Source organism: Sycon ciliatum, chromosome 7 (genome assembly GCF_964019385.1).
Source record: "Sycon ciliatum chromosome 7, ocSycCili1.1, whole genome shotgun sequence".
In the NCBI taxonomy this organism is placed as follows: Eukaryota; Metazoa; Porifera; class Calcarea; order Leucosolenida; family Sycettidae; genus Sycon; species Sycon ciliatum.
The window spans coordinates 24679527-24700592 of NC_088649.1; the positions used below are offsets into that span (position 1 = coordinate 24679527).

A 21066-nucleotide genomic window follows, 5' to 3' on the forward strand; every position below is an offset into this window, starting at 1 on the left:
TATTGCATCCAGTACATATCCTCTCCGCTTTGCTACCCGCTAGCGCGATGCGCAGTCGCAGCAAACATTCGCTCTCTTCGAACTCGTTCTTGGAACAGATGTCCTCGAACAGGTCAAGATAACGCTCCAATGGCTGGGTGAGGCCGTGGCGGTTCCGGAGATGGAATCATTGCGGTGAGTTGCGCTGGGCCATCAGTGGAGCGTAGCTTGTACAGGTACGTGAGGCCAGCAACCGAGCGGCGTAGACAGAAGGAATCCAGGAGGGTGCCTGTGCCGATGATGTCCAAAGCCCTCCTCTGGACTCAATCTAGGTTATCGAGATGGGTCTGGAAGGCGCCCATCCAGACCATTGGGGCATACTCCAGGACTGGGCATACGAAATCTTTGTACATTGCCAGGCGGCTGCCCCGAGGCAGGACGTGGGCAGCTAGCAAGAGAAAGCCCATCCGTTAGCTTGCACGGACTGCGACATTGTGAAGGTGGTTGCGGAATGACAGCTTGGCATCAAATGAGACTCCCAGGAGTCTCAGTCTTTGCAACTGGGGTACCTCCAAACGTTACAGGGTCCAGCGCTGGGGTTTCTGATCTTGTGCTGATCACCAATTGCTGTGATTTCTGTGGCTAGAAGCGGATGCGCCACGATTCTCCCCACAGGTAGAGGCGGTCGAGGGCCCCCTGGAGCCTGTGTCCGGGGTTTGCAGGGTCATCAGTTGGTAGCACGAGATGGTACATTGCAGTATCATCGGCGTACGTGCTCAGCTTAGTGCCTGGTGTTAGGCACTGGTCGATGTCACAGACGTTAAGCAGGAAGAGCGTGGGGCCAAGTATGCTACCTTGTGGCACACCACCTGTGATTGCAAGCGGTGTTGATGCTTGCCCGTGTATAACCACTTTGAGCTGGCGATTCGAGAGGTAATTCAGGAGCCACTGCAATAATTTCCCTCCTTCCAGCGGCATAGGGTAAGCAGTTCCGCACCTTTCGCACTGATTCTGTTGGTGTTTTTAGACCTGCTACCTTCGCAGCAACATGCGCAACAAGTAGCGCATTTTAGGAAATTGAGAACATTTTGTTTTTGCCATCGTCAACTTCAGCATTTCGTATTCAGGAGAGATACCAGTATTCTTATACCCGAGCTTGAAGTCTTGATAAATGCCCACGCGAACGATGTGGGGACGGCACGAACTCCAGAAAAACGATGTGCGCTCTGGGGCGGAATAGTGCGGAACACGATGAATTTGCTTGGTGCGGAAGAGAGCTCCGACAAAGTCCGAGAACACCACGGCTTCAGTTACAAGTAAATATTGCGCAGGAAGGGTCGCACCAATGTTCCAACACAGAAAACAGCGATTCAGAAAGTCTTACCAAGACGAGCCAAGTCACAAATATTGCGATCTGCGAAGCTACAATTTTCATGACGCGGAGAAAGTACCTATATTTCCCCATTATGCGAGTGTTAGGTACCTCCTCCCGTACCTTTTCTAGCTGGCCTGCATGTACTTGCGAACTCACCTTTTGTCTCCTTTTGTTACGTTGGCCTGGGTAGCTACTTGCGCGTCCATATTTGCCATAGCTACCCAGGCCCTTTATCTTGCCGTTCAGACTTGATCTCATTCTCTCTTTTCTCACTCGTCAATAATCACCATGTAGTGGTTTCGTTCGTCTTGGTCTCTTGTCCCGTCTCTAATAAATGTCGTTCCACCAACCTACCTGTTCCCGTTGTAATGTCTGGATAAAATGTCGTCAGTCGCCCTTTCTCGTATTCAACATTGGCGCCCGATTATTGATCGACCCACGACCCTGAGATCATCCCATGCCCAGCCGTCCTCAACCGCCATTTGTCTCGTCTATGTCAACCTCGTCTCGTCCATGTCAGTCTCGTCTTTCCTACGCCAACCTCGTCTCGTCTCTATCAACCTCGTCTCTCCTACACCAACCTCGTCTAGTCTCGTTCAAGCCATGCAGGTCAGCTACCTTTCTTTTTTTTTGTATGCGTTCCTTCTTCGTCAAATGTACTTTCGTGAATTTTTGTAGTGTGTGCGCGCGTGTATTCATAAAACATTACCAAGTTAGTGGTCCGATCATGGTGAGCCACGCTCTAATTTTTGGATGCTTAGCAAAAGTGCAACTAGGCTGTATTAGCCGTGCAAAATACTAGTAATTCACCTTCCTCGTCAAACTCCAATAGTTATTACACACTAAAACTAGTACAGGAATGATCTGTAGTGCATTTTTAGTACACACTTTTGTGAGATCCGTGCGCGCGTGCAACATGTGTGTGTTTTGTCTCCGTCACTCATTTTTTTAAATCTTTTTCTCTCTTTTTTTCTCTCCGCGAAGACGCGTGATTTTTTTTCATGGAGGAGTGGTATGTTAGGTACCTCCTCCCGTACCTTTTCTAGCTGGCCTCCATGCACTTGCGTACTGACCTTTTGTCTCCTTTTGTTCCGTTTGCCTGGGTAGCTACTTGCGCGCCCATATTTGCCATAGCTACCCAGGCCCTTTATCTTGCCGTTCAGACTTGATCTCATTCTCTCTTTTCTCACTCGTCAATAATCACCATGTAGTCGTTTCGCTCGTATTGGTCTCTTGTCCTGTCTCCAATAAATGTCGTTCCACCAACCTACCCGTTCCCGTTGTAATGTCTGGATAATATGTCGTCAGTCGTCCTTTCTCGTATTCAACACGAGCAATGCTGTCAAACTGTTGTCACATATTTCCCTTGACAGGCTAGAACGACTCCAGCGGAAAGCCGCCAGAATATGTCTCCACCTTCCCCTTACACACGCTAAGAACACTCCCACCTTTTGCATCGCATCAAATGGCCAACATTATTTTCACCCTTTAATGTTAAACATATACTCTTCGCACATTCTCTGCTCCACAATTATGCCCCACCACATATACTCTCGCTGCATACTGCTAGCAGCGTGCAACCCTCGTATAATTTACGTCGCTCTTGTATTTGGTACTTGCCAATTCCGCGGACTGATAGCTGTCTCCAGACTCCCCTGAACAAGACCCTTCATTACTTTAATTGCTTGCCCACCCAGCTTTGCGAAATCCCTTCTCGTACTCTCTTCAAATCATAGATATCCCTGCTGTTGCACAAGTCTGTATGCTCGTGTAGCGACCACCCCAGCTTTTTTTCTTTCTCTTTGTTTTACTAAGTCCACAGCTTCCAATCATGACATGCAAAGCAGCAGTGCAGCATCGCAGGCATGAATCGTGGACGTGGGGACGGGGTCTGATGTGCTCAACCAACCTAGGGTCTCGGCTTCCCTGCACAGCAAACTCATCGAAAGAAAACGGGGAGCTAATAATTATCGGTAGATGAGGGGGGGGGAGAAGGAGAGGAGAGAGAGAGGGAGAGACAGAGAGACAGAGAGACAGAGAGACCGAAAGACAAAGAGAGAGACAGAGACAGAGAGACAGAGAGAGACAGAGAGATGACAGAGAGATGACAGAGAGAGAGGGAGAGAGAGAGAGAGAGAGAGAGAGAGAGAGAGAGAGAGCGAGATCGGGAGAGAGGGAGAGAGAGAGAGGTTAAGTAGTCATTAATCCCTAGGCCCTGCCCACTTAATTCTTCCTCACTCTTTTCCCTCTCTTACACTATTACCTGCTATTTGCCACTGGCGGTCGTGAGAATAAGGATTTGAAACAACAACTTGGGAAGCTTCTATTCCTCGTCTACACCATAGACCTTCCACACGCATGTGAGAATCCCGGCACCACCTGCAGCCAATTTGCAGATGACACCGCTCTGATTTCCACACCGAGAACTCTTCAAGACTGCACCCGAAACTTTACAACAGAGTGTCAAAGCAGCTGGAGACTGGCTTCAAAGATGGCACCTGCTACTTCCTCCGGAAACAAAAACTTCGTGACTTTTGACATGACTTTTCAAGGAGTTACTGTGCCCAACAAAAGTGTTCTTTTGGAAGAGAAACACTTCAAAACAGTCAATCGACATAATATTAACAATATCTACAGGATCGATTAGTGGGAGTAGCGTCTCAGACTGGGTCGCCATCACTCGGCTCACCACCGCTGAAATCATTCCAAGTGGCAGGTCGATCGACGCGATGTCGTATGTCACGGAGAAGCTTCTCTGTGTCCCTGATCATCTTCGCTGTTACCTGAGTGCCTTCTCCAACATCTCGGCGGAGACCACGGCAGCGCTGCAGCGCTGGTACTCATCGCCGCCTCCCTTCTCGCCCGAGGAGGGGCCCCGGAACAACACACACAGGCAACTCCAAACATTTCAAATGTCCTCCAAGGGATATCATAGTCGTACCAGCACTTCCCGACTGCCGCGATCAGATCTCGACACATCGTCGAGGCTGCTGGAAAAGGCGATATCATCCACGTTGAGGTATGGGTTCTACAGGGACTGAACGACTTCTATTTTGAATTTGTTCATCTTCCTCTGCTGCGGGAAGGGACGATTGTCACACCTCTGCGTTTTGGAGTTTTGACACCGCGCCGAACTGTTCGCATGCAGGGATGGTGAAGATTTCAAAACGCTAGCTGCTATTGCGATTCATGTTCCACTCTTCTTGCTCCTCAGTGACATTGTGCTGCTCTGTCAAGTTCTGAACTAAAAAATAGCTACGACGAGCAGCGTACGCAGTGCGTTTCTCCCCATTGCGCCTGATGGACGAACGATGAAAAACATGTTCCCTTGGCTTTGTTTGCAGCGTCGACACCCTTGCTCTGCGACGACTGTCAGCTCTCCAAAATATGAGTCATATTTTCCTACGATTCTGAACCGTCATGTCAGTGTTTCTGGATGACAGAAGCAGAGAGAGAGAGCGAAATAACAGCAGCAAAAAGTAGTGAAAAAAATCACGAAGTTTTTGTTTCCGGAGGAAGTAGTTAACACGAAGAAAACAGTCAACCTCCCGTTCTACCATAATAATCGTCCCCCTGAACAGCTACCCCAGATCACCCTCAGGAATAGCCCGCTTACCGTAGCACAAAGACACAAACACCTCGGAATAATCTTTCAGCATGACCTCCGTTGGACGGAGCATGTTGAATACATGGTCAAAAAATCACTCAAGTCTTTCAATATTCTTTTTAGACTTAGGGCCTTTTCACACTAGGTAAAAAACGCCGTATAAGTGACATTTTCATGAAAATCGTCATGACAATGGGTGGAAAATGGCGCTAAAATGAAAACGGCGCACGTGCCTTTTACGACAAGCGAGGACCCCTGTAGAAAGTGCCATTCTTCCGTTTTCACATTCGTGAAGAGTTTTTTGTTGTGGCCGTCGTGTTGGTCGAGCGTTTCCTCAACTCTCCTGGACAATGCCCTTGGTTCACTTCAACGAGGAGTTAGAAAAAAATTGATCGAGCTGTGGGGCGAGCAACAGCGGAAGAAAGGCGGTCAGATGATCAAAAGAAAAGTAAGGGAAATGGAGGTGGTGCAGGCTCTCAACAAGTATGCTGTGCAACTATATGGGGAGAAGAACGAGCATGAGTTCTCGCTCAAGGTTGTCAGCAATAAAATCGACCTCAAGTCGAAGGCGAGAGATTTCTACAAGAAGTACACAGCTTCAACCTAAACCGGAGCAGCTGTAGGTGATGGTTGTGGTGGCAATGCAGGCAATTTAGATCTCGCAGCTGCAGGTGCCAAGTGGGGCAACTTCAAGCTGTGGCACAAAACGTTTTCGGACGTACCAGGCTATGGGCCCATTAGCTCATTGAGCTCAACGCAGGTGCCGTCTGTTCCTGCATCACCTGTTCGTCCGTGAGATCAACGCCAAAAGTCTTCTTCGCCGCCTATCATCACGAACAGGAGGCATTCTTCAACAAAGAAGTGAGAAAGGGATTTTTTGTTTCTCCTTCACCTTCTCGAGCGATCATGAGTCCAAAATTTCTTGAAATTCTTGTGCGGATGTAACTTCAAACTTTTCCCGCCGTCAGTGATGTAGGCTGTCGCCATGGGGAATCCCGTGAAAATGTTTCATGACGTTCTCAAAGTCAAGCAGTGTGAAAAGCAGCCCAAACAAACCTGGTACATGATGTCGCGTGCACTCATGTTCTTTTACCTAGTGTGAAAAGGCCCTAAGGTCTACACTCTCCAGTGATTTTTTATCTCACATCTATCAGACATACATATTACTTCCTCCGCGTCATTAGAATTGCGGTTTTTCGAATTTATTTTGTCCCCTGGAAGGCCAAAGAAATCAGTTAGTTCATCAGAGTTTGTGGGAGACCTTTCAGCACTCAACAATACTCTGAACAAGACGCGCGTTCAAATTCGGGTCGAGAAACTTCGTTTTCAAGCGATCCATGCCTCCAGGTGGCAGGCGATGAAGGCAAGCTAACATTTATCAAGTACACTGTAACGACCTTTTTGAACAAAATATATACTATGTGCACATCCGTATAAAGTAATAGGGGTAATAAAAGAGACAAAGACAAAAGACAAAGACAACAAAGGAGTCTTATGTGCTACAAGAGCTGTGCTGGTCAGGCGCATTGCACCCCTCTGACAATTTCAGTGATTCTTTATCTCACATATATCAGACATACATACTACCTACTGTATAGCAGGAAAATTTCGGATGGAATTTATTTTCGAACGATTTCGTACACGGCCTCTTTTGTACTAAAATTAATTCCGTACTAAAATTTGTTCCTGTGAAATCATGCACACTACACATGCATACTGCTTGCGAACACGTGCATTTAGCATGCAGCACTGTACGAAAATAAAATCCGGACGAAAGGTCGAAATTCGGCTTTGTCCGAAAATATTTCCGTCTGAAAATTTCCTGCTATACAGTATATTCTCATATGCGAGCAATTCTCTCACACCGTTGTCACACACTTCCCTTGACAGCCTAGAAAGACTCCAGCAGAAAGCCGCCAGAATATGTCTCCACCCTTTACACACACTTAGAACACTCCCACCTTTTGCATTGCATCAAATGGCCAACACTATTTTCATGCTTTAAAGTCTTCGCACATTCTCTGCGCCACAATTATGCCCCACCACATATACTCTCGCTGCATCCTGCCTGCAGAGTGCAACCTTTGCGTGATTTACGTCGCTCTCGTACTTGGCATTTGCCAACTCCGCGGACTGATCGCTGTCTCCATTCTCCCCTGTACAAAGCCCTTCGTTATTTAATTGCTTGCCCATCCAGCTTCGTTAAATCTCTTCTCATACTCTCTCCAAATCCCAGATAACCCCACCCAATTCTTCCTCACTCTTTCTCCTTCCTCATACTATTAGAGAGGTTTCGTTTCACGTTGTTCTGCACTACACCGTGAAATTTCACGTCAGTGTGGCAAATTTTGGCGTTGAAACTCCCGTTCATGACGTGAGATGAGGTCAACTCACATTCGACGTGAACGCGAGTTTTGCAAATTTAGCCTTGCTATCAGGTTGGGATTATTGACTCGATTTTTCCTAAACTAGCTAAAATAATATTTGTGCGACTTTGGCCTCACCAAAATCACTTTTTCACTTTTTGAAGTTTTCTCTCCCAGTTTTCGCTCCTGTCATCAGCTTGCTTCACAAGCAATGTGAAGCGAAAGCTCTTTCTGAGCTCGCGTCAACGCAAAAAATTGACGTTCACGTAAGAGCACAAATCACGCGGGTTGAAACCTCTCTATTATCTCTTATTGGCCACCGGGAAGCCCTGGAATGTGTGATGTGGTATAAACGGGTTACTTACTTGAAGCAATATAACTCCATACACTACCTGCATCTATTCTGTTCTCGGACTTTGAAAAATCCTTAGGGTACTTGATAGCGCACAAGCGAAGGTTTTGTGGAAATGAGTGCTCAAGATATCTGTGCATATGCAGGACACAACATGAGCCAGAGCACGCCAAAATAGTATGACCACAGACCAAAAATTCGATTTTCAGATTTTTGTTCAAAAATGATCTGACACACCTAATGTTCACTGTCTGAAAGTTTTGGATTGATCCGACATGTCTAAGTGTTGCTACAATGGTATTATATGCAGCACTGTTGAAATGGTGAAATTCTATGTACAGCAATGGGATTGTCATTTTTGCACACAATTGATATGCCCACTTGGTTCATCCTTTCCGAGTCAGTTCCTCTGTCCAGGGTCTTATAGCATGAGCTGACAGGTACTCAGCCACATCCAAATTGTCTATAGGCAGCTGAGCTGGGTGTCCGAAATACCTCCTGTTTGGAGCACCACTGAAGAACCGCCAGCGAAAACACGGTCAACATCTGTAGATGGCCGAAGAAGTTGGCACTCCATGTCCTCTCCATCACACTCCACCTGTACTTTCAGATATACAGTATAGTTTAAATTTTATTATTATTACACTGCTGCACACAGTGTTCCTCAACATACTAGACGTCGCACTCATATTCCCCTCACCAAAGCCCATCTGCACACGGTTTTCTCCGCTCGCCAGAGAGTAATGCTTTCGCTGCATACTGCTCATGCTAGCGATGTTCCGCATAAGGCCCATTAAGGGTACTCAAATTATCGACTTGAGCAAGTTGAGGTAGCAGCAGAGTCCAGTGATTGTTTTTGCACTTGCAACCAAAACTGGCATTGTCCCGGATATGTGCAGCGATGTCCATTCTGGCCAAATCATCGGCCGACTCACCTCCCAAGTCAGTGTCGATGCCAATCGCTTGCCAGGTTGTCATCAGAGTGGAATTCCTCGTCACTGCAGATCGTGGGACTACCAGCATCAATTCTTTTTACGCTCGATGAAAGTGTCGCCCTCAAATGACTCGTCGCTGTAGCCATCATCGTCTTCCTTCTGTTTCCGACTCGAATCCTCAAAATATTTTATCCTGCGCATGGAGTGCGGTGATGTCGTCTTCTTCCGCTCCGCAGTACATTACTACTACTAGGCTCTTCTGTCGATACATCGATGACGATCAGTTTTAGGCGACTCAGCGCAACATGGAATACAAACTCTAACAAATAAACTTACTTGCAACAAAGAATTGCATCCGGAACAGATCCAGTCGACCGAGGAGAACAACAACAGCGACTCGCGTTGCGCTGCACTTCGAGCTTCGTATTTTTTTGCCGCGGAATTCAAATCGCGATTATCTCGACTTTTTCAAAAAAAGCTGTGGTCATGTTTTAGCGCTCACATATAATTAGAAGTTGCAAGAAACTACTCAATAGCCATGAACAGTGTAACAGTATCCACTACAACTGGCACAGTTGTCCTCCTATTATCGTTATCACCTTTGATATTATCGTCAAGGGAGAGTTTGCTCACGTATTGCCACTGGTCTTGTTGTGATGTTGCATATTGTGATTGGTATATTCTGATCCGTGTAAAGTCTGATTTAGTTTTGTACTTGATGTACCAGCCTGCTATGTCGGTTACCGCCAACCATGCATCGAATAGACGCCAGGCGGGAACTGATAGCGGAGGGTGGTGAGAAGGAGAGCTCTGTGCCAGAGCTTTGCAGCATAGAGAGCGTGTGTGGGCAGGCGTGTATTTACCGCCATATTGTCTGGTGTGTCTTTACCCCCATATTTGTCAACCATAAGTACAGCTGCAGTGGGTCTTCAACTTCATTCTCCTGAGTCAAGCTCCATATGAAGACATCCAAGAAGAAGATAGCCTGATGGGTCCAGCGGAGACGAAACATACGTCGCGATCGAGCTATGTCGTTGCCGTGTAACCTTCTATGTGCCATGCGCTACTTGATGTACCAGCCTGCTATGTCGGATACCGCCAACCATGCATTGACTAGGCGCCATGCGCGAACTGATGGTGGTGGTGATGAGAAGGAGAGCTCTGTGCCAGAACATGTTTCAGCCTAGAGAGCATGTGTGGGCAGGCGTGTATTTACCGCCGTATTGCCAGCTGTGTCCTTACCACCATATTTATCAACCATAAGTACAGCTGCAGTGGTGTCCTCAACTTCATAATTCAAAGATGACACATATAGAAAAGAACAGGACCAAGTAACATTATTTTGTCCACTAGCACCACCAGTTTTATAATAATGTAGAGAAACAAAACATAGAAAGGTGTCAAGGAGACACGTATTTCAGAGAGCACAGCTGAGTATACCAAAGTGTGTGTGTGCAACTCGATCTCTTCGATTTCGCTCCAAATTTACATAAAGGTTCCCTTTGGAGGTTTTAATCGACTGTGCAAGCCTATGAAAAAGTTTCTTAGGGGAATCTTGAAACTTACATACCCGTATTATCTCTAATGTAAGCACGGTCCTTTATTTTTTCAATGCACCTCCGCCCCGTGCTATTAATGGAGACGTTCCTTTATTGGAGACTGTTCCATTATTATTTCAACCTCATTTCAGAGGCATGTTGCCATGCCAAATTCATGTATGACACACACATTTCAGGGTTTTTTTCGCCGGTACAGATAATGAATTTACACAATGTGCTTATAATGGAGACTGAGCACTTTATTTTTTGAATGCCGCCCCAAGGTTCTCTATTATTGGAGACTTGCTATTATTGGAGACTGTGCTTATATTAGAGATAATACGGTACCCTCAAAAATGGATAACATGGAACATTCTGGTTCTTTCTATTAAATTAAATTCCCACATCATTCAATCATATACCTGTGCAACAAACGCAAACCACAAATTTCGATCTTAATCCTTGATCTTGCACAGATCAGTCCTATTGCAAATGTTTATTTGTACTGATGTAGTATCCCTGCCCGATCAATACGGAAGCAGTACGGAACTAATACGGAGCTTGCCTGATGTATATTTAGTGTATCTCCGTATGTAAGCGTACGTCGTCTGCTGCATAAAAGCGGCTGCGCATTTCTGTTTTGATGAAGATTAGATTAGATTAGATTAGATTGGATAGCAATGAAAGCTAACTCGAAGAATAAGGATTCAGCCTCTAGGTGAGCACCGGAGAGAAAGTTATTTATTTTGCCGCTTCTTCTTTCACGAACGATTATATTTCAGGTGTGTACCTGAAAGTAGAATAAAAGTAATTATTGTTGATTTCACCGCGCCTACCACTCGGCTACCTATTACATTGGTGGCAGCGGTGTAGTTTTAAATAAAACAACGTGATTCGACCCCAGACCCCATGGCTCAACCCGCTGCAGCTCCGTGCGACGAATCAAGATGAGAATCATGTTTCTTGCTTTCCTGGGCCTGGCCATGCTTATTAGCCTGCAGCACAGTCATGGTGCTAACGTGGATCACCATTCTTTCCGCACGGCATCCATTGGAGACTCCGATGGCGATTCCAAGCGACCCGCTACCTACACGTATACTACCGGTGGTGATGGCGAAGCTGATGAGGAGGACGACATGCAGGCTGCTGACCAAGACAAGGAGGGTATTCCCCAAGACCAGCAGCGTTTGATTTTCGCCGGCACGCCGTTGGCAGACGGCCGAACCCTGAGTGACTACAACGTTGAGCAGGAGTCCACTATTCACTTGGTACTTCGTCTCCGTGGTGGGATGCAGATTTTCGTCAACACTCTTCCTGGCTAGACCATCACTCTTTACGTCACGCAAAGCGATGCTATCGACAATGTGAAGACCATGATTCAAGACGAGGAGGGAGGTTATTTGTCTGACGCCGAGCTAGCCGCTCTGAGTGACCGGCTCAACCAAGATGAAGATAAAACCTGGCTCGCCCTCCGCCATAGCTCCAGCCGCCGCCGGGGTTACTAACGCTGATTCCAGGTATGGCATTTTCTTTCCTGTCTTCCTTCAGTCTCTCTGTTCTCTTCAGTCTTCCTTTATGCGAGTGTGTGAATCCAGTTTAGTTTGGTAGGCGTCTGATCATGGTGAGCCACGGTTTACCCAGCTAACGTGGGACAATGTGTGTGACAACGCCCCTTATAGTTATAATGTATTCAGTTCGGTTTTTGAACTGCGATGTTCCTGGCGGGTTGTGCCAGCGTTGTGCAGCAAGAGTGCTGTAGTTTTTCAGGTCCTATTTGGAGGACAGTTCTTTCCCCTTTTGACCCCGTGAGATCGTGTGAACCTGGTGTGCTTCTACTTTATGATTTGTTATCAGTTCATTTCTTCTGTCTACTCTAAACGTTATCATTTCCGATATAATTTGCCATCTTCCGGGTGACGCTGTTGTTCATAACTCTTCACTAATTTTTGAGAATCACGAGGGCGTGATTATCTGTAGGAAGGGAGGGTGTAGTATCCCTGCCCGATCAATACGGAAGCAGTACGGAACTAATACGGAGCTTGCCTGATGTATATTTAGTGTATCTCCGTATGTAAGCGTACGTCGTCTGCTGCATAAAAGCGGCTGCGCATTTCTGTTTTGATGAAGATTAGATTAGATTAGATTAGATTAGATTGGATAGCAATGAAAGCTAACTCGAAGAATAAGGATTCAGCCTCTAGGTGAGCACCGGAGAGAAAGTTATTTATTTTGCCGCTTCTTCTTTCACGAACGATTATATTTCAGGTGTGTACCTGAAAGTAGAATAAAAGTAATTATTGTTGATTTCACCGCGCCTACCACTCGGCTACCTATTACACTGAGGTACTCCCAATTTTGCGTTCCTGTAACCTAAGGGAAGCTAAAACGGAAAACCCAATGTCTTTCATGTTTCTCTGCAAAACCAAGCTTTTTACCAGAACATTTGGCTCTCGAGATAACGGCAGGGTGAAATACGGTCCACATAGAAGAAAAACATCCAACTTCTATGATAAAAAGGAGATCCAAATTACGGCTATTTCCCCATCTACTCCCATACAAAGTCTCTCGAACGTCATAAATCCGACCTAGTCTGCGCAAGGTGATGATGTCATCATGATGTCACCAAATATAGTGAAAACGTCAAGCTGATAAAACATGAGAGCCGCTGCTCCGATCAATTATTTTTTGGAAGAGACATCTTTTTGTGTACGTTTGTGTTCTCACAATCCCTACATCCCTCCATACCTGTGCCTATAAGGAAGAAAACTTTCTTCTGCCAGGGGGGGGGGGGGGGGGCTACACACAATGATGTGGAGTGCTATTACACACCAAAAGGCTAAAACTGAGGTTTACAGGTTACGAGATTGCTCTCAACTCTATCAACTCTAGGGTCTTGGGGTAAGCAATCATCAGGCGACCTATGATATGTTCAGTGGGGCTTGGCCAACATAAAGCATAATTTGGTGATAGCGCAAACAATATTGCCATGTTGGCCGTGTGGATGGTGACATGGCTGAAGGAGCTGTTAGCGCAGAAAGTATAGATTTGTTAACTAGAAGAAGAAAACACATTGAAACGAGTTATCAAGTAACTATCCACCGAATGTAACAATATCTTTTAAAGTGGTCAGTACTTGCGATAACAGGGCACAAAACTGACAGCGGCTACTGAGACATTCAGCGACCTAAGACCTAGCCCTAACACATCTCCAGTGCGCATACCAACAGCCTTCCAACTTGGAAAGTTCAAGGTTGGGTAGAACCAAAGAGGGGAAGGTGAGCGCAGCGGAAATGAGCACTAGCTAAGTCCCACGGCAACAAAGAATGCCGACTGTTACAGCACAATGACGGGACCAATTAATAACATGATAATGCGGTCTAACTAAAATTCGAGGCAGCAAAGCAACACACCACCCAACTTGGGTGGGTCAGCAATATCGGAGATAAAAACATAACTCGTTTTCATGTGTTTTCTTCTTCTAGTTTACATTTCATTCCGGCTCATTATCCGAGTTCAATTTTGCACACCTGGTGAGCCGCCACTAACAATACGCGAAACGTACGTCGTGTGAAACTACTTTTTATTAAAATCAACTCGTCCACAATAGTGTCATGCATGAGAAGCAACATTATGTATCGGCATCCGGTGTTGCACAATTCAGTTTTCGCACAGCTTTCCCCTTCAATTCTCTACGATATTGCCATTGGTGAGGGCTATAGGCTCACGCGAGTATGCTCGCTTCAGATCAAATCACAGTATGTTTGTTTTGCAAGTGCGCACAAGTGTGTATGTGCATGAACATGATTGTGTGTATGTGTACATAGTGTGAATATGCTGTATTGGCGTGGTTGCACACCTGTGATTATGTCATGGTTGCACTGGCGTACTTGAGTAGGAATTTGTTGACGTGTCATTTACATACAAGCTCACTCATACAATTCAGTAGTGTGGTATTGTCTGCAGTGATCATCTGGAGATTTTCTTCTAGGCAGAGGTTGCATCATCTTGCTCATGTGCCCATGAATTTCCAAATTAGATTTATAAGAAATGTATGAACTTATATGTGTGAAAATTAATACTTTGTGGGTTTGAGCCGAAAGACGCTATGCGTCCTCCTAAAGGAATTTGCAACACACTGCAAAGTCTTGATCTGCTTATGATAAAACACCTTCACAAACAAAGTAAATGACGCTCATACTCCTCATCATCGACAGTAGTATCCTTTGCTACTTATCTTGCATACTCCACAGCCACAATAGTGGGGCAACTTCCGATGGCTATCCTAAACAGCAACTGCAGCCTACGCACTATCCCAGGTGTGCAGAGATCCTTTGAGGAAGAGCAAATGGCTGAATCAGGAAATAAAGCGAAGTAGTACCTTAGCTGTATTTCTCGCCGGCCGAGCGCAGCGAGATAGGCGAGAAATGATTTCTCGCGAAACATTTTCAGTTGCAAATATGGCAGCTGGTGTGTTCCTTATTGTCGCTTCTTTTCCTGACTTCTTTAGTCAGATTGTGATTGGGAGAACTTCAAATTCAAAGGAACAGTAGGGAAGTGAACTGCCTGAAAAGAGGCAGGCAAATCACTTCCCCTACTGTTCCTTTGAATTTGAAGTTCTCCCAATCCTTTCATAAATGTATCACTCTCTTTCACTTCTGGTAGTTTCCAGAAACTGCCCGTGGTTGGTCCCCTGGGGGAGGGAAAAAGACCCAAGTGCCATCAGTATGTGTGGCACGTGTTGTGAGCTGCCTTTGGAGTGAAAAACTTGTCAGCGCCTTCTAGGTTCAGCCCGGTCCCATAGCTCAGTAGTTAGAGCATTGCTCATGACAAGCAGGGTCCCAGGTTCGAGTCCTGGTGGGTCTGGCGTTTTTTTCTCTTTTTGGGCAGTTCACTTCCCCTACTGTTCCTTTGAATTTGAAGTTCTCCCAATCCTTTCATAAAATAATAATAATAATAATCCTGGTGGTGACAGTCAATTTTTTCTTCAGACTTTTCCCGTTTGTCTCTTTCCCTCAAACCAGTTAATAATACTAATAATAATAATACGAAGTAGTGGTTGCGACTTCGTAAAATAATAATAATAATAATTTAATAACGGAGGTACGTGTTGGTTCGTAAGTATCCACGCAAACACACATCCAGTCAAAATAAGGCACTTGTCAAAGTATCCGAACGTTTTCGGTCCCTTCTCATCAAGGATTTTACAGGGAATGGCTCAAGTTGGAAAGACTAAACTTATATAGCGTAAAGATATGAGATAACAACACTCGTGACAAGGTGGAAAATTATCAATTTCAGCACGACACAAAACTCGAAGGAAATAATAATAGTGACAAGAACATAGTGAGCAAATTAAGTTACATTGTTAACACCTCGACGAGGAGTAACACCAAACAATTGTAGCGACAACACATTTTCTTTCTGTACGCAAAGTTCAGGATCTAATTTACGGATATACAAAGCTTCTAACACAGCCAGATGCAACGCACATCTACCATGTGACAATATTGAGAACACATTATCACTGTACAACTCACGACAATCGGTACCTGGCTGACAGATGTTGCTTGATTGACGAAGTGCGATTCTTAGCTCCGTTGGGTGTTGTCTCCTCCAATGTCCCGTCATCTCGCCTCTTCGCGGCATCACCACTATCCGTCTCTTTGCTTTTCCGCGGCCTTGCACGTTTTCTGACACTGGCCGTTGTGTGCGCGATGCCCAGTGTCCTTTCAGCTAAGTCTCCTCCATTGCGGATTTCTATTGAGCTTCTTACTCCAACTTGTCCGGTGTTCGATATTGAGGTTCGTTTTCACGGTCTACCGCGGTTTCGAATATTGACTGTTGTTGTCACTTCCGTTGTCGTTGTACGTGCGTCCTCACCAGTCCGTATTTTTACTTGGCTTCGCGTAACCCTTCCCGACGGAGACAGATCCTTTGTCAATTTCGGTGGTTTACGTGTCGATCTTTCACCATCTTTCACGCTGTTCTCAGCTGGACCGTGGATACTTACGACCCAACACGTACCTTCGTTATTAAAGTATTATCCGCCTCCGACCTCTTGTAAAAAAAAAGATATAAATGAGCCAGGGACTACAGAAACCACCCTATGGCACTTTTTTGGCGGAATTTTTTTTCTCTCAAAATGTTGGTACGGTATGGTAATGTGCTCAAACAAAATTTCAAGTTGATCTGCGATGGTAAATGTGCCTAACCACCTATTTAATAATGGCATATCAATTGAGCGATAAAGAGCAAATTTATGTACACAGTATGTAATGTTCTTTGTATACCTTCATTCTTGCTAGTTAGGCAGTTCAAATGTATAGTGAACTATGCCCTCAGCTTCATCCAGTGACGCCTGCGCGCCGTCCACTAAATCTCGGTAGTACTGCCGCTCCTCTTGTGCTAGCGATGTGTGCGAACGCAGCGCCTGGACACTACATTCCGTCTCTTCCTCTGTACGGGCGACAAGAATTTTGTACCGCAGATTGTCACACAGTGCGCATATGTCTGTCCTTGGCTTCATCACTTTGATATGTGCTGCCTGTCTCCTCCAAATGTGGCAAAATGACCTGTAATGAACAGGCGAATACTGTGTGACGGTCTTGGTGTAGATGTTGTATGCAGACTTCTTGTTCTCGGATGCTGGTAAGTATACTGGAGGGTCCTCAGCACGACCTCGCTCCGCTGCAGGTTGAGGTAGACCGTACATGTTAGCATAATTATGACTAAATAAACTGCACTACATCCTGCTCTATGTCTGCTGAAATGGCCAAGTGCTCTGGTGTTCTCCCAGTCAAGCCATGTTGTGCCCGTTGAACGACTCCTTTGTTTGCCTTTTTTGAAGGCGCTTCATTACATGACTTCCAACAGCATGAATTGCCATGAACACGTCTTTCATAACCACGTACATGATAGCGGAAATAGAAAGGTCGATCACAACCACCAGTTATCGACTTTCGCATGCTTCCAGTCAGTGCGCCCAGAACAAACTGCTTGAACTGTTGAAGCGCTTTTTCGATTCTCGCAGTTTAGAAACTTCAAATATGTAGTCCTCGAGCTGCTGCTCTGGGATGACTTTCCAATGATTCTTTGACTTGCATCCACAGCCTCTCTCAATTATCCCATCGCGTATGTCCGAGGAGACCACGCTTCACCTGCTCCGTCGTCGGTGGCTCAGGTGCGGGGGTATCTGGTTCGTCATCCGATTCCGAGTAGTCGGTGTCACTCTCCGCGTTTGAAATTTCCGAGCTGTCGGGGATTGGCGTTTTCGACACAACACTAGCAGCACTCGAGCTTGCTGTGACTCCATACGTCTTCTTCTTAGGTGGCATATCATCGCCGTCGCTGTCAGCATCGGTGTCGGAATCGCTCGCGGACGACTCGCGGGTGCCAGCGCTGAATCCGTAAAAATTCTCGTCGTCCGATTCAAGCGCCTTCTCATCACAGAATCGAGCTGCGTCGTCTACTAGATGTTGTAGCCATAATCAATCACAGTAAGTGGAGCCTCATGAGTTACTCGACAGTCGCTCGAGCTCAGAATCCTTCCCCGGAACACCTAACAAGAGGACAGCTCTTGAGTCTTGTCAAAACAAAAGTGACGAGTTCTGCGCTTCGCGTAACTTTGAGTCGCGTGACTTTGAAACGTCATAACTTGATTTTGATATCAAACGTCTTAGGGCGGTTTCTATAGTCCCTGGCTCAAATAATAATACAAAAATGTATTATCTATGCATGCATCTACGCAAGAGTCACCACCAGCAAATTAGGACATGTGTCAAAGTATTGCACGTTTTCGTTCCCTTCTTGTCAAAATGCTACAGGGAATGATGGAAATAAGCTAAAAGACTACAACTATAAGGAAAAGAAGCTCAGAAAGATATCACTCCAATTATGGGTAGAAGTGACACGAAAAATAGATGTGAAGAATCAAGAAAAACAGCATGCAAATCCAATAAGTGACAAAAACGTAGTGACCTCCATCATTCCCTGTAGTATTTTTACAAGAAGGGAACGAAAACGTTCAATACTTTGACACATGTCCTAATTGGCTGGTGGTGACTCTTGCGTAGATGCATGCGTAGATAATACATTTTTTTTAATATTTTCTGCCTCCGTCCTACATTCAAATAATAATAATAATTTGAAACTCGGATGGTGAGCCATAAATAAATGTGGAAGAGAAAAAGACATATGGATACGAGTTAAGAGTAACTCTCCATCACTGTAACATGATACTATACTCCAGTATAGCTGTATTTTTCATTGCAAAGCCGTCCTCGATTGTTGTGTTCGTTGTTCAAACGAAGTGGACATTCAATCATGAAGGCAGAGGACATAGGAGCCTGATTGGAGTTTCTCGTGGCATAGGACGGCCATACAGAGACACTCTGGGATTTTCTGAATATAATACCGTACACACGATGCTGAGATCAATTTGTGCGATATCAAATTGTTTGTGATCTGCCACATCAAGCAGAACGGGATCCAAACACAAGCTTACCGACGGTTAGGCTGCCGACCTGACTGGACAAATGATCCCTGGCTTCACCAAACGCCAGAAGTCGGACACCGTGTCCTTTGCCGCGACGTCCATCTCCAAAATGAACTCCATCTTCGTCGTGAAAAGGCTTGAATTACTCAATATTCAACCGAGATTCTCGGTCTCACCCTTTCTCAGATCGAATCATTTTTTTCTTGTAGCAGTTGCTGGGCAGATCCCCGCCACTACTTCAACAGAAGATGGCTCCAAAGCATGCCTGGAACAAGCCATATCGAGGTTGCAAGCCACCCCTCTCAGCACTTTTTTTGAAGAAATTCGAAATTTCAATGGTCGAAGATATACTATGAAGAGAATTTCAAAAAGTATGTTTCGCGGAGCGATCGCTCAACCTACGTCATTTTACTCCAACACTACTCCCAAGGCCGCAGAACAAAGTGTATTGTTGACTCTGACAAGGAAACGCAGCGGCGATCAATTGTCACTCCAAACGACAAGCTTGTCCTCGCGCCACCAATAATTATTTGTGCGACTGTTGATGCAAAAGTGACTGAAGGCCTGAGCGCAGTTTTTGATTTATTTTATTGCAAGATGCATGGTGAGAACTCGTACTCTGTGACGTAGGATGACGCTTCCTGGATCACGACACTCGGCCATCGATCGTGAACGTGCCTGGAACGCTACTCGGAACAGACCATGATGGCAGAGGTAAGATGCGCTGCATTTCCTGCTTGAACTGCTGAGAACCCCCACAAACTGTCCTAGGACGTAGGAGTGTTGCAATGGCAGCAAGCCGTTGAAATATGCCCCGTACAGCATGGAGAGTTATTCGTCTTTCACACTTACCTCCTGCAATTCCGAACATAGTCCAACAGTAAAAGTCCCTTGTTTTCATGTCGATGCTCGACAAAAGCTGCTAGCTCGGTCGCTTTGTGTTGGCTGGCACGCGAGCAGCACTGGCTACACGCACTTGTCGCGTTAACTGCATGAGGGATTTCTTACGTCATAAAGAATGTGATTTCATCATCATTTCACTGGTCTTCGACCTACATGGTCAGGGAAAGTTCCGGTTCGTAGGCCTACAACACGGTCAGCGTGTGACTTGAGCGCAGTAACAACACAAGTGTGATCACTTCCAGACCAACGACCGGGCGTTCAAGGCGAGTAACAAGCGCACTTGACGAAGGTGACTCTGAAATCTCGTGAGCCGTGATCCACGGCACTTGGCATTCTTGCGTCACATCAGTCACTTTTGCATCAACAGTCGCACAAGTGATTGAAAACAAATTCAATGTTTTCAATGAAAAAAATTCTGAAGTATGTAATCCAGCACGCTCAGGAGGTCATGATGGCTGAGTCTTGCCCGAGCCTGCAGCCCAAGGGCCGTAGGCCCGAGGGCTTCAGGCAAGGGTAAGATTCAGCCATCCTGACAGACAGAGCGTGCTTGATTTGATTTCTTACAGCGCGAAGCAACATATTAGGGAAGGTCAAAGGTCGAAAGGTCGAACAATTATTCCCGAAATGACGTCAAACGGTCCGAACATTCCCGAAATGACGTCAAACGGTCCTGAAACTCCCGAAAATGACGTCAAACGGTCCTGATGGCCTGATTATGCCCGCGGCGGGAAGATCGCCTATTGGCCATGGCCCCGGCTACGATCACGTGTCATGTAAGAACTCAAGTTCTTGTTCAACCTGCGCAAAGCCCAGATTCGAATGCTGATGACCATGCATTCTTTCAGGAGTCTGCAGTCCGATGCGAGTCTCATGGCTAAACAAAGTCGACTGGACTTGCTCGCCGCTGCCATTCAGTGCTGGCAGGGGGATCCATTAGAGAAAATGGAATCAGTTTGGCTGTGCCTTTACTCCTCGTTTCGGGGAATTCTGGAGAGTGAAGATGAAACCAGGTATTCGTAAAATATTTTTCACGACTCCCTCGTGGAAACGAGTAATAGCCATCGCGGCGGATCAAGCAGCTCGAAAGCCAACTTACTTGTATGACAGTGACATCAAGGTCAGCGGAGTGTGATCAAAGAAGCCAAGACAAGGCTGAACGAGCTAAACAACAACTCGAGAGAGATGACGACTCGAGTGCAGCAGACGGCGACTCGTGTGCAGCAGATGACGACAGCGACGCAGCTCATAAATGAGTCGAGCGAAAGCGACGCAAACTGAACTCTCTGCTCTTTCTGCCAACAGTTTCTCTTGTAAGGACGCTGTACATAGGCTGATTGACCTTCGTCCAGTGATTTGCAGTCGATACAAACTGTTCTTGACCTGTGCTAAGCGTTTTCATATCCATCAAAAATTTAAAATCCATCACGAAGTTTTTGTTAACGGAGGAAGTATTATTCCACGATTAAGGAGGTCATTATATTTCATAAATTGACCGATTATGAAGGCAATAATAGACT

General features: G+C 45.8%; 1 protein-coding gene across 1 annotated transcript in view; it reads right to left on the bottom strand.

Annotated features, from left to right (window-relative positions):
• Positions 1-621: 621 nt before the first annotated feature.
• The window catches only part of LOC135821739 (leucine-rich repeat-containing protein 15-like), a 120944-nt gene continuing 100499 nt past the window's right edge, over positions 622-21066 (bottom strand). The window contains exons 10-11 of the mRNA XM_065334737.1: positions 7693-7811; positions 622-848 (exon numbers count right to left, since the gene is read on the bottom strand). Of these exons, the coding sequence (XP_065190809.1) occupies positions 622-848; positions 7693-7811 (346 nt within the window). The remainder of the gene's footprint in view (positions 849-7692; positions 7812-21066) is intronic.